At 37.0% G+C, this 15,044-nt stretch overlaps 1 protein-coding gene across 1 annotated transcript in view; it reads right to left on the bottom strand.

Moving 5' to 3' along the window:
• LOC136851531 (DDB1- and CUL4-associated factor 17-like) overlaps window positions 1-13,326 on the bottom strand; it is a 43,488-nt gene extending 30,162 nt beyond the window's left edge. Inside the window, exons 1-5 of the mRNA XM_067125767.1 lie at window positions 13,070-13,326; window positions 9,246-9,382; window positions 6,220-6,363; window positions 5,371-5,643; window positions 3,177-3,295 (exon numbers count right to left, since the gene is read on the bottom strand). Of these exons, the coding sequence (XP_066981868.1) occupies window positions 3,177-3,295; window positions 5,371-5,643; window positions 6,220-6,363; window positions 9,246-9,382; window positions 13,070-13,152 (756 nt within the window). The 5' untranslated portion in view covers window positions 13,153-13,326. The remainder of the gene's footprint in view (window positions 1-3,176; window positions 3,296-5,370; window positions 5,644-6,219; window positions 6,364-9,245; window positions 9,383-13,069) is intronic.
• Between the last annotated feature and the right edge of the window lie 1,718 nt (window positions 13,327-15,044).

A 15,044-nucleotide genomic window follows, 5' to 3' on the forward strand; every position in this document is an offset into this window, starting at 1 on the left:
ATTACCATAAAATAGATACTTCCACCTGGCATCCTGTACACACATCAAAATAAAATGACCTGAAGAACTGCTTGGGTTTAAAAAATTAAAAGGTTATATTGAAAACTCCTGAATAAATGCATCTCAGTCTTATGAAATTAGCCTGTTTTTTCAATCTTTGTTTCTTGCCACTTTAAAAAGAGAAACTATGAGGCAGGTTATACAAGATTTGAGTGACCTGGGTGGATTTATACTTTCACCATTTGTTAGGAATTAATCATGATTATGTTTTCTGTTACAGGTTTACAATTCTTTATCCAAAATTATAAAAACTGGAAAGCTCTAAAAACTGAAATTTTGTTTGTGGAGGGTAGAGTGTCATCGTAAGGTATTAAGACTGAAATGTAATGCTGTTTATAGTCCCACTTAGTGTGAAAATTAATGTGTTTACCATATATACTCTTGTATCATGTGACTTTCTGGAACCTAATTTTTAATGTGTGTGTGTGTGTGTGTGTAAGAGAGAAAGAGAGAGAACTACTGACCCTGGTTAATTTTAATAAATCTGTTGTTTTACTTACTGTATCCAATTATATTTCATGCATTACTGTCATGTTATTATCATATTATAAAATGTGAACGTAGCAATCATGTGCAATCTGCATCTGGTACTGTTTACATCATTAAAATCATCAGCAAACTGGATTTTACAAACATTCAATACCGTTAGTTCCTAAAATGAAACACAATTTGGAGATATGTTTTTTCTTAAATTATCAAAACTTGTTTTAAAAATGTAACTTACTTTATATATAAAAACAGTAAATTAAATTAAGTAAAGGCCTGATTTCGCCACTTTTGGATGTTGATTTTGCTTTTTCCAAAATGTCTTGCAGCCTGCACATTACTGTACTCATTTCTTCAGCCACAGCTACAAAGTCAAATTTTGTGTTATACTTTCTTAACACCTTCTCCATTGCATGAAGGATGTATAAAAATACATTTTATTTTTGTACATGGAAATCACCATTGATAATTAGCAAATTTTTAAGTCAACAACTGTAACACAACTCTTAATAAGTGATATAGTTACTTAAATAATACTGCAAGTGGTTGTTAATTATAAGAAATAGAAATTAATTCTTAGATAAGCCACAAGTTTGGTAGCCCTGGTTGAATGTATGAAGGTTTGCATTTAACCAACTGAACTTTTGCTTCTAACCCTAATAATTAGTTAAAAGCTAACGTAGATATTATATGCACTAGCAATGGAATCTACCAAAACTGAGACAGGCAAGGGAAGCCTAGCCTAGTACAGTATAACCTACTGGATTATACTGCACATTATGCATAGCCTTGTGTAATCTACCAAAAAAGCATCTTGCATTACTATATAAGTGAATAAGTATATCTTAGTTTAACCAGACCACTGAGCTGATTAACAGCTCTCCTAGGGCTGGCCCGAAGGATTAGATTTATTTTACGTGGCTACGAACCAATTGGTTACCTAGCAACAGGACCTACCGCTTATTGTGGAATCCGAACCACATTATAGTGAGAAATGAATTTCTATCACCAGAAATAAATTCCTCTTATTCTTCACTGGCCGGTCGGAGATTCGAACTCGCAGCCAGCAGAGTGCTAGCTGAAAATGGAACCCACTCGCCCAACGAAGAACTGCACTACTATATACATGATGTAAGTCATGATATCTTGTTTTAGAACAAAATTTCAAGGATTGCATGATACAAGACTGGATGATTTATCATATATTTCCATGTAAAAAACCACCTTTATATAAGACAAGGTATAAAATTATGGCAAATTTTCATGAATTTATCCCATATCTGTAGTATACGATGACTGCTAAATTACAAAACCATCTGTGTATAGGCTAGCTTTTGCAACAACAGGGATTTTATGAAATATTGGTTATGTAAAGATGATGTTATTACAAATGCTGTTTTACTTACTGTATCCTTAGAAATTCAAAATAAACAAAATAACAAAGCCGATTCTATATCATGTTTTTCCTATACACGTCACCTAAAAGGGAAATCATTGTTTTGTTTGTGTTTCATCGCCAATCACAAACAACCCCTAACAACAATACGAAAATGTATGATAATTACCGTACATAATTATTATTTGTATGACTGAATTGTTCTAACCAGTTACAAACAGCCTGAAAAATTAATACTATATTATCCTAAATGTTATTACTACAGTAACACACTACCATTAAAATTTCTGAAAGATTACCGAAAGATAGCTGGGCTCACATAGGTTAAAGTTGATTTTATTAATATGGAATTATTTCTCAAATTGGCTATTTATTATGAAGATATGCCAATAATATATAAGGTAAACTCAACACAGTTTTATTACCTTTATCATCAGATTATTTCATAATGTCAGTGGTTATCGCACTGAGGTCAAGACTAGCCTACTGAAAAATATCACTTAGAATTCAATGTTTGATTTTCAAAATGGTGGTATAAGATGACCCCCCAATTTTTAGGGGTGAATTTTAGGATTTAAAGGTCGTCTTACACACAGAAATATACAGTATATGCAAATTACAGTTCTTTTGGATGCTGTGTATCTTTTAACCTTACAGAATTAGCTTCAGTTCCTACATCCAAAAAAATCCCAAAACCTGAACATAGGTGGTCCCACAGGTTTAAGGGTTTAAATTAGGGACTGTGAACCTGTACTGAAAACTCCTGAATGAATACATCTCAGTCTTACAAAATTACATAGTCTTATAATGTTAAAGAAAACACAATGGTTAGACCTGGTTTTTCAATCTTTGTTTCTCGCCAATTTAAAAAGAGAAATAATGAGGAAGGTTACACATGATCTGGGTGACCCGGGTGGACTTAAACTTTCACCACTTGTTAGGAATTACAGTAATCATGATTATACATTTTCTGTTAGTGGTATGATGGAACACATTCACCGATACCCAGAACATTCCTGTCTGTCACTACTATGCAGTCAATATTTAAACATTTTTCTTTTACATCTCAGCCTCCAAACTGCTCTGACAAAAAACCTTCCAATGCTGAGCTTTCTCAACAATTCTTATTTCTATGAATATTTTCTCCTCTTCCCCATCCATCACCACCAAACTAGATCATCTTATAAGGTGTCTAGGATGTACTGTATTGCATAAAAAATATATATACACTAACCTCTATGATGCTCTGGGCATCATACACCAAAGTAAATTCTCTTTTTGTCATAACCAGCAACATTCCGTCATGGACTTCAACACTTCGCAGCTTACCATAAGAATGCTTATGGGGGTGGGCTGAAAAAAATTACATTAACACATTTTATTAACAATATATTACATTTTCACTGCTAACTTCAAGTTTCACATATGATAAGTCAGTATACTGTACCCAACAAACATGTACTTCTTTAAAACCAAAATAAATTATTTGTGTAAGAACACATATATATATTCTTTGTGGAAAAACCCATCACTTAAAATTGCCTAACACGTGGTCTTCATGAATACCTCTGACTATTAGAAGATGACTATTTCCTGGCTGGGTAGCATGTGTGCCACGCATAAGCCTTGGACCCTCAGTTCCATGTAAGACAGAACCTCGCTTCTGTATACACTAGGTATGGCTGCAAGAGGAGTCAGGCTGGGAAGTATGACATCATATAAATGATGGGTTTGTAAAAGAAAAAAATAATTGCATTTAAAAATCATATTTCTTCAGTACAAAAACCACCATTTACAATTACCTGAATTGCAATTCAGGAGGGGGGCTTAAGCTGCTGCAAACTCTGAATCAGCTGCTTGGAAAAAATGGTCTAACTGACACCAGCAAAGAACCCAATGCTCTGAAGGACAATGAGTTATAGCTGTAGGAGTCAAAACCCTGAGCCTGCTTTACAATAAGTCACAATTTGGCAGACATGATATGGCAACAAAGATGTAGAAGAGGATGTACTCACCTACCACAGCAGTTGCTAAATCCTAACAGTTTCCAACTCAAAGGCTGAAGAACATAAAGCTAAAGATCATGACCAAAGAGAGCAATGAGGGCCTCCTTATCTGACATGAGTAAACTGTTTGTATTACAGGCAGTCCCCTGTTATCGGCAGGGTTCCGTTTCTGAGGGTGTGATGATAACAGAAAATCGCCGCTAACTGAAAATCAGTGATTTTCGGCATTTTCCGGCAAATTTCGGGGGTTATCGGGGCCGAAAAGCACCGATTTTCGGTTATTGGCGCCTCTGTTAGGTATGTATCAGTCCCAATACCCAATTATCAGCGCCGACAAGCGGAAATCGGTGATTTTCGGAGCCGAAAATTGCTGATTTTCATTGCCAGACAAGCCCCATAAAACCTAATCGCTGTTAACCAAGCCCGCCGTTAACAGGGGACTGCCTGTACAGGCAGTCCCCGGTTGTCGGCGGGGTTCCGTTCCCGACAGTGTGACTACAACCAAAAATCGCAGCGAACCGAAAATTGGCGATAATAGCACTGATCCCTGGTTAGCGCCGCTGGTAACCGGTTAGCAGCACTGCCAATAAGAGGCAATCAGCGCCGTTAACCAGTTATCAGCGCCGTTAACCAGTTATCAGCGCCGATAACTGGTTATCAGCGACGAAAATCTGGTTATTGTCATTGCTAGACAAGCGCCATAAAACCGGATCGCCAGTAACCAAGGCTGCCGATAACCGGGGACTGCCTGTACCATATTCAGAGGACCCACAAAGGCTGAGTCTGGGTCAGTAGCAAGCTGTATCCCTTTGGTGCTTCTCCCAAATGCCAGAATACTTAAGTCACAAAGACTGATGCTCCTGTACAGCAATTTAAAGGCAAGCTACCTGACTCTTTCTAAGTAACAAGGGGAAAAAAATGTAGGGACATTAAACTGCACCATACTCCCACCTCTTACCATCCTACAGTGACAATCTAAAGAAGATAAAGAATTGAATACTGTACATGGTTTATTTCTAGATACAGCCTGTAGAAAGGACAGACTGTACCTGTTACTTCAGTCAACTCTCCTCTCCCTCTAAAGGGATCTCACAATCACTAGACACGAAGGTCATCTCAAGCTGAATCTTGTACCAGTGGGAACAAAAACCTGACAGGTAAGGATAGGAGCCCTGATTGGTCTGGTGTTCAATTGGTCACATCTACTTAAAAAAAAAAAAAAAAAAAAGAGGGCACCAGCAGACAGACGGGTTGATTTTTAAAAAAATGAGGGGTATGCAGTCCATAGCACTCTGAACCAAAATGTAGGTTATGTAACATAATGGTGTCTGGTATCAACACACATGTATCCCAGGAGGAGAATCTTGACTACTATGCATTAAAATTAATGACATACAATTAAAAACATAAATTATGACTAACCTGGAAAAACTGAGCCATCAATTCTAAATGATGAAATGAGACCAAATGGATGCATCTGGAAGACTTTAAAATGAAAAAAGTACTCTCGCTCATTTCCAGTGTCAAAGGTGAGTTTTGCAGACTTGATAATCAGCAAATCTTGCATAAAACTAGAAGTCATTGAAGCTGCCTTCATTTCTCCCAAGTAAGTGCTATCATAAGTTTCACCCGTGAACATGTCTTGCCGTGTGAGAATGTTTCCTTTCCTTAGGGCCAAAATAGTAGGGCGGTACTCTGGAATAAAAAAGATATTATAGTTCAACCTACCTCAAAATTTTTCATGTTTTACTTAAAAATGATCATGATAGTCAATCCATATGTCCTTCTAGGAAATGTGCTATATTTTCTGAAACATAAATCATGAGTCACTGATGATATCTGGATGACTAAAAGAAATTATTTTGACTACAGTATTTTATTTTTTATACTTGTGCTGATGATACACAAGTAAGCAGGACAAATAGGGTAGATGCTGAAGGAGCACTATACAACTTAAGTGAAGGGGCAAATTAAGACTAAACAGAAATTCACAGCTGAGAACATATCATGAAGGAATCAATAACAGTACATAAGACATGGGGCAGCTGGAATAACTGGCTTCTTTTACTGAGTGACTTCTCAAATTTCCTACATACTGGAGTGCATTAATCAACACAGCTTGCATCAAAGGCACCTATAAAATTCATGGGACTACAGTTTGCATACAGCATGTAAGCAAATCAATCATCAAGCAATATGATAACAGACATGCTAAGATAAGGACAGTTTCAATAAAAAAAATTTTCACATGATTAGAAAAACAGGATTTACCTTTCCGAGGGTATTCTGAGCGATAAACAGGATCTGATATGTCGTACACCAAGACTTCTTTTGGGCGAGGAACAAGATCTGTCTGAAACACTGTCATAACGCGTCCATCTCTACAAATCCGTTGCATGATACTTTCTTGTCTCACTAGTGGGAGATGAAAAGCGAAATGTAATATAATTGTAAAAATGTGAAACACACAATACTGTACTGTATTTTGAAAATTACAATGTATTATAGCCAATTCCAGCAATTTAGTTACAGAAGAGCTTCTAAAAAGTTTTGTCATACTTAATTTACTCTGAGCTATTTCTATAAATTTTCTTAGTGATGATTCAGTTGCAGTCTGTTAATAAGTGATTCCTTTTTATACAGCATTAGTTTTGGTTGGTCCTTTCCCAATAAAAGCTTTGAAAATAATAAAGAGGATGCCTAACACATAAAATATTTGTAATATACTACATTGTTGAAAGTTGAATGACATTAACTGAATCTGAAAGGATTACAGTGAAACTGGGCAAGGCAGTGTGAAACTGATGATGTGTATAAGATGAATTACATCTTATACACAAGAGCAGTAATTTTCTTAATATCTTACTCAATAACAAGGAACTTCCCTTGAATTAAAAAGCAACCCTTCTGCAGATTTGCCACAAACCATCTTAATGGAAAACCCTTGCTGAACAGCAACTACCTATGCCTACAGTACGTCTTACATGGTTCACTGTGGCAGCATTAAAAGTTCTCTGAAGTACGGTATTTTCTTTATCATACAGATGCCCTATTTTGTCTTTTGTATAGTTCCTTTGTTCCCCCCTACTCTCTTTCCACATAAGCTGTCCACATTCTTCAATTTTATTCTATTTCCAGTATGCATTTACTTGAACTATATCCTCCAAGCAGCTATATGGAGTCTAGAAATTTGCCCCAGTGGTTCATTTAAATTACTTGGAAGTTATGTTAAAATTAAAAACCTATCTCATTTTATTTGTATAAAGGTCAACTTATTGCATCATCTGGTCTAAGCCTTGGTAAGCAAAATAAATAGAAATTAGTATTTTACTTTATTCATGTAGTACCAAGGAGTGAACTGTTAGCAGATACATACAGTATGTGTAATCAATTTTTTTTAGTACATTATTAGGGTCTATGTCAAATAAGATACTGGGGTTGGAAGGCATAGTACCCTTCAGTCGACAAGGAAAAATCCTTCCTCTCCTCGAGCTGTACAGGTCATGATTTTCACTTAGGCTTCACATATTTTGACTTGAGTCTTGAAATGATTAGAGCAAGCTGAAGACAATTCTCACTTCTACTTGTTTAAGCCTCATGCTGCTACTGCATGTGATTTCAGGTGAGCTGATAAGCATAATGACTTGTATTTAGCCTTTAATGTTTAAGAGTTATGTGGTAATGGACACTGGTAAGATTAACTGTTATTATTTAGGTTGTAACAGGATTTGTGGGATCTGACAGACGATGTAAACTATTTTAGGTTATAACAGGATCTGTGGGGTCTAACGGATGATGTAAACTAGTTGAAAAGTTTTTTCAACACTGCCAATATGCCTCAAATTTGGCATGTTAGGATTGCTGGCAAGCAATGTAAGGGTTCCATGACTAGTTTAAGGAAGGATCCTCATCTTCAGTATTGTACCTGTACAGAGCAGGTTTACTTTCCAGAATTCCTCTTCTTTGTTTAACGTGCTTTTATCCCATTTTTCATATGGGGTAAGCACAATGCCTTCTTTCGAAGGACTTTGATTTGGCGTTGGGACTTGGGGTAGGCCGTAGCCTCGATCGGCTGCCCTGCCTGACATCGCTTAGACCCCGGTAGCACGTGTGTATGTATTGCGCCAAATCCCCAGCTCCTTTTCTCCCAGCAGCGAAGAGATGTGAGTGGTTTAGGCAGACAGTTCGAGATATGTCAGGCGTCTGTTATTTTTTTAGAAGGTGTTGGAGTGGCTTTGTTTGTGTGTGTATTAGTCTGTAACACCCATTTGCTTTCAGCAAACCTATCCGTTGATTACATACATAATCCCGGGGTGTCTACACGGATAGCAAAGTGTCCGCCCTCTGACCAGCCGGCTGCAGATTTGAATCCACGACACAGACTTCTTATGAAGTCCGAGTCAGCTGCTCTACCGACCGAGCCATCGAGGCTCCAGGTTTACTTTCCAGAATAATTATGTGTAATATATGTAATGTAGTTAATAGAGCAATGGCTATTGTATGGCTCTAAGAGAGGATGGGTTCTTCCTTGTTGACTGAGAGGTTTAGGGTACCATGCCTTCCTCCCCAGTATCTCCTTTGATATAGACCCCATTAATGTAAACAAAACAAATTACACTTATGCATCTGCAAACAATTTAATATTATTTTTATTCCAGTGTTGTATGACAATACAAGTACCAGTAGGTACAATATTACAGCATCTTACAGATGGTGGCATCCACTATGTAAGAAAACTCAGACCACATCCTTTTCTCTTTTGAAAAAGAACTACTAACAAACATCTGCATATCCTAGCATGGTAATAAGTACATATCACTAAACAGACCTATCTACAAAAGCAGTAGCTCTGGAAAATGAACAAATTTACATTTGCATCATATGACATTTCTGTTACCATACAGAACTCTCTGTAAGAACGCCCCTTTCCGGCAACAATGCACCATACCAAGCAAATAGGATGTTTGTGTTTCACTTGGATACTTATGTATCACACTGCTCTGCCTACATACGAAAAAAACCCAATTTAATCATCAACAAATATCAGCTTTTCATACCACAACAACAAACAACATACTGTAATAATACCATTAATGTGCATGCAGCTCTTAAACAACGAATGCATACCAAACACTGTCAAAACATGGTTCCCTCTGAAGGAAAACAGAATGGAAAAACTAAGCACCATTCTCAAAAGAGGGTTCCCTTTTATGGTAGACAGAGAGGGAACAGATATCTTATAATTATTTGATAATGATAAATGAGTACCCACAGCTAAATCACCCATAGAAACTTACCTTTTATTCTGAAAGGATCAGTGATCCACATCAAATCACCAGTAAACTCTAAAAGGGAGGTTTCTCTTTCTCTGAAAACTTGCTTCCATCGCCTCTGAGGACCAAATGTCACATGGCGGAGTGCCCACATGTTTGACCTGCAGGTATTATAATTTTTATAAGATAACATACTTAAACAGAAATTAAATTACTACATGAATTTAACATTTGACTTGCTTTAAGCCACTAATACACCTCCTTTTCTAATAAAGTATTAGAGTTTAAATATTATACAATGTGAAATCTAAAATCAATATTCAATCTCCAGGGCATTGCTTAGTACCGCCAAAATTTAACTGAAACCTTACAAAAGTTTTAGGATGGTTACAGGTGCTCATTATTCTCTATTCCAACAATGTTCTGTAAATTGATGGAAGTATCCATGTCACTATTTGTGGAGAGGTGAATCAGCTTAAATACCATATTTGCTACTGTACGCAGTACAATGACCAAAGAACTGATGTCTTCAAACCTTAGGATGTGCTATAAACTTTGTACGGTGGCCTTTCTTAGCATTATGTGTTAGGTCTCTTAGTGTAGGGCACACTCAAGCAATTTTTTTCAATAGATGTTTTGGTCAGGTACTCTAAATGGTGTTCTCTGCTTTCATCTTCAGACTTTGAATCCATCATTTCATTCTCCAGCTCATGTGGAAACTCTATTGAGCTGTTTAACATGTGATATGAACCAAAAACCCCCTTGTTGACTTTTCTACCACTTTCTATTACCTAGCAAGCCACGATTATACAGCATGGCTATTAACTGCTGAATGAGACTAGAAAACCTAGGTTACCTCAAATAAAACTGCAAGAACAAGACAATGTATGCACTGACTGACACAAAGAAGAAACAACACTGCTATTCCAAATCAAAGATATGGAGTAATGTAGTGACACTGGCATAATATGGTCTACCATATGCTTAGCTGGCATAAGATTTAGCAATGTTGCAACAAATGTGATTAATATGAACCAGCTTATACAATAGGGTATGCTTCGCCTATGTTAGCCTAGTTATAAATATTCTAGACCTAGGCTAGCTTACATCAGCAAAAGGCCTAGGGTATCTTGCATAAAATATATACTGTATAGCCTATGTAGTGTAGCCTTATTAGTAGGCCAAAAATAGGGCTGAGTGAACAATAGCATAATAAAAGTAAAACAATATTAGCCACTTTCAAACTTCAGTGATACTGTATAATAACTGCACACACATTCTGCACTGCACAATATTAGTTGGATGGGGGTGCTAAGCTCCTGCTCACCAGGTTAGGTAACAATACCCCAAGTTAAGTTTCGGTTTTAATAAGTCCCAGTTGAAATATGACTCTGATATGCTTTTGAGTTAGCTGCAACCACCAGGAATAGCAGATGTGACTCTTCAGCACTTTTACCTAAACCTTAATAAGACAGTACAGTGGACCCCTGCCTATTCGCAGTTCTGGATTCACGGCTTCACCTATTCGAATTTCTCTGTAGAACACTTCATTATTTGTGGAAAATTCGCCTGATCGCGGTATTTTTCAAAGAGAAATATTCACAAATTACTGTATTTTCATATCATTTACATGACTTGCACTTTTTGTGATAAAGCTATTACAATACTCAGATACAGTATAAGCATTTTTAGAGGGTTTTTTGGTGTTTTGAACTATCAAAATAGGCAGTTATAAGCATTTTTAGAGAGGTTTTAAGTACTCGCGAATTTGAGCCATTCGTGGGGGTGGGTAGTGGTACGCATCCTTAGCGAATACTGCGGGTCAACTGTATAATTATTATCAGTGATTAATTAAGCAAGTTTTAAAAAGTTTTTCTTCTATGAAAAAATCATTAGAAAATTATAACTACCAAGATGTTGGTTCAGTACAGAAATTATGAATCTTCTTGATTAAATATAACCCCATGTCTGAGGAGAGCTCTTCAAGTGCTACTCCGTCTAATGCGTTTCCTACATCTATCCACAATGTAATTATGACAGCTATTATCAACCAATAAGAAAATGTTTTCCAGGAGTTTTATAGCTCAACAATTATATAATTCTTGTTTATGTTCTGTCTGGCAGGTGGTGTTAGTTTCATAAAAAAAATCAGCTTCATCTACAGAGGAATGTCATGTCTGACTGACAACTGTGCATCACCAGGTGATATCTCTTTCAAATTACCATTTATATGAATATAAAAATTGGTATTTTCTTTTTCAAATCTGTCAAAGTTCTGCAAAAAACTTTATTCAGGAAGAGGCATCATATTTGGAGGTGCATGTATGATTTCTACCATAGGGATAAACAATGATGCGGTATATGTATAGTGCAGTACTACTTCGCGTGAAAGCGGTTTGAAATATATACTAATAGTTTTATGACAGTTTTTAATAAATTTTACTTTCACTTGAGTTAGAAATATTTGCAACTCTAAATACACACCCTTTCATGCCTTGTAATATCATGTATCTGTTGTTTTAGGCCTAAGGTTAAGCTAGGGAAGGAAGGCCCATACTTTCCCTTTCCTATGGTGATACAAATAAAAGGGACAACAAATAAGCAAGGCAGGTAACTAACCAAATACAGATTGTAAGTTGTAGCCACCTGCATCAGGTTAGGCTAGTTGGCGGTTGGCCTGCAAAGGAAGGGAAAGCCACCTCACCCATCAATCAAGTAGGCCAAGGGCAAGGGTTCTAGGGTATGTTAGATTAGTGAGGGTTAAGTCTGGATAAGTACAAGTATTTCCTTATCTAATGCAAGGCCCCCCTTGACAGGTTAGGTTGAGAGACCCAAAACACCTGGGTTAATCACCTAGGTAAGAATGACATATAAAATTCAGGCCAAACGCCAAGTGCTGGGACCTATGAGGTCATTCAGCACTGAAAGGGAAACTGAATGTAAAGATTTTAAATGTGTAAAAGAAGAAAACTTAGCAGCTGCACTATGGAACAATTGTTACGAGAGGCTAGAAAGCCAGATGAAAGAATGAGGGGGTGAGTGCAGAATGACGGGAACAGGTTCTGCAGATGAAAACAAACCTAACCTTTCCTAGATGCCAAGTCCAGACCTAACCAGACCTGACCTTCCTAACCTCAATTAGGGCACTGTGCCCTGACCTGGCTGGGGGGGGAGGGAGGCTTTGTCCCCCTGGAAACGTCCCCCCAGTAATACTAAATAACAGAAAAATGGATTAGGCTTCCATTCAGAGGTAGTGTCAGAGCCTGATCCAGTTCTGCAAGCTACCTGAAAGAGGCTGTAAACGGAGGTACAGTAAAAGGGCTGAAAGCAGTTGCAGCTATGGGCTGAAAAGACGCTGCAGACAACCTTAAGTAATGCCAACAGTGCACCGAGTTACCTGCAGATGGCAATATTGACCCCACGAGACATATCCTAGGTGAGGATATTAGGGCTACGTTTAAGTTAGCCTAGTTGAGGTTATGCCAGCCTAATCAGCATCAATAACTGATGATCTCTCAGAAAAATATTAAACTGAAGCTTTCCCAACCTAAAAGTCCTCGTAAGTGACCTCAACCTCATTTTATACATCGACCAAGACAGAAGGAATGGAGTCCTAACCGATCATCTTACGGCACCCTTTAAGATAATTTTGCAGAGCCTGGTCATAATTTGAGTGACAAAATAACACAGTTAAGAAAGATGACATATCTCCAGAGCTCTGGATGATAAAACATCGAGCTGTCAGCAAAGTTAGGCCTACTGTAAGCCACCGATAGGCCTACCAAACAGTAGATAAGCCTAACGTGTCTTACCAACACAACAAAGAACACGGCCTAACAAATACCTACCAGTAGGGGCAACGAACGCCCATTTCACGACGGAATATTTCGCGTAAGACATTATCTTTTCTACTACTACGTTTCACCCTCATAATTACAGGCAGTGCATGAAGTTTAAACGAATACTAGAGACACATTGGGCGATTGTTTACAAAGTTCTGTTTTGGTTTCATAGAAGCACAGCGTAGATGACACAACACACCCCAGATGTCAATCGGCTTTGACAGTTCCGGGCGATGCCATCTTAGGAAGCCCTTTTCCCTAGTATGACCAGAGACCTTTTACAAGGCCTCTGTTATGAACAACGGAAGTATATTCAGCACACATTATTAGAAACGCAATAAAAAAAGAACAAGGAAAAAATCGTGGGAAATATGTTTGTTTTTTCAACAGAATCTAAGAAAAATAGTGTCAATTTAGACTTCATTTACTAACGTCCAGAATATTCATCAACAGTGTCAATCAACTGAGCAATATATGTATGTATGTATGTATGTATGTATGTATGTATGTATGTATGTATGTATGTATGTATGTATGTATGTATATATATATATATATATATATATATATATATATATATATATATATATATATATATATATAAATGTGTGTGTGTGTGTGTGTGTGTGTGTGTGTGTGTGTGTGTGTAAAAATAGGAAAAGCATACATATAAATGAGAAATGAGGATGAATGCAACCACCTTATGATGAACTAAATGGAACAACCTTCCATTTGCCCCCAAAGGTATTTGGGTTGGTACAGCGACCATAATAAGGGAATTTACAATAAAAAAAAAAGCTGAGGCCTAATTGAATTACAGTAGAAAATATACAAAATATAATGTTGTTGGATGTGAAGAAGTAGCTTGAAGGCATTTCAGCTCATGCTGTAAACTTTAAAGATGCATCTGTGATACACTCACGCGATGACCTTTCCCATTCAACTAAAATTAATGGATAAACTAAAGTTGATAAGAGCAAAATTCGACTTAGCAGAGCCAAAGATTGATAGTTAAAGCTTCAGTTCTAGTGGTATTCAGCATGTTATTTAGCTTTAAACCTTCCGATGAAGTTTGCACCAGAGAAGGGTTGAATAGTGGTCTTGATATCGCTAGGATCTACTATTAAGAATGGGTTTTCTGCTAGGTAAAAGATTACTTCATTAACAATCTTAATATTTCCCACGATAACAAAAAACTAAAAAAGAAAAGTCTTCCCAAAGAAAAATTGTAATTCACGATTATCTTTCCACATTCTAAAATGCCGTGACAGTAAAGCACGATGGGATAGGGTAAGGTTAATAGCTGCCTGGAATGGATGAACGTGATATAGATGAATGTGGTATGTTGGTCTAAGACGAAAGCTCAAATGAATAATAATAACAGACAACCTTCAAAACTGTATGCTAACCTGTGTACTGTTTAGCTGCACGTACAAAAAAAATTGTTTTCAAACGTCGTTGTTGCGTCTTGGACTATTAATTTCCGTAATAAAAAAAATTACGAGGTGCTAGACCAAAAAACCACATTGTTATGCTAAATAGAAATAATCGTGTGCCCAAAATTTATTCGGAAATGCAGCAGATGATGACCAATCAATTCAGTTGAAACGTTAGTGCCGAGAGAGGGAACATTTCCTGGCAACGTATTTCAAATAGCTTTGAAAAAAAATAAATTTTTATGAGTCAGCTCTGTTACAGGAAAAGATTATTCTGAAAGACATACATTTCTTATTATGTATATAATTAAGTGCCAGTGTTTGTTAAGAAAACGAGTGGTTTTCTTTATTTCACTTTGTCACTTTGGCCAAGCGTTTACATGACGTAAATAGGAAAGCCCTCTGATCTCGCACCTGACGAGCTTTGTTCAGATGTCACCGGGATCAAAGATTTGTCATGTAATACCTAGATGTACAACATCATTGCCAGTGAGAATTCTTTCCAAATAATCCGGTAAAAGGTTGTGGAGACTCATATTGCATTA

This window comes from Macrobrachium rosenbergii, chromosome 23 (assembly GCF_040412425.1).
Source record: "Macrobrachium rosenbergii isolate ZJJX-2024 chromosome 23, ASM4041242v1, whole genome shotgun sequence".
Lineage (NCBI taxonomy): Eukaryota > Metazoa > Arthropoda > Malacostraca > Decapoda > Palaemonidae > Macrobrachium > Macrobrachium rosenbergii.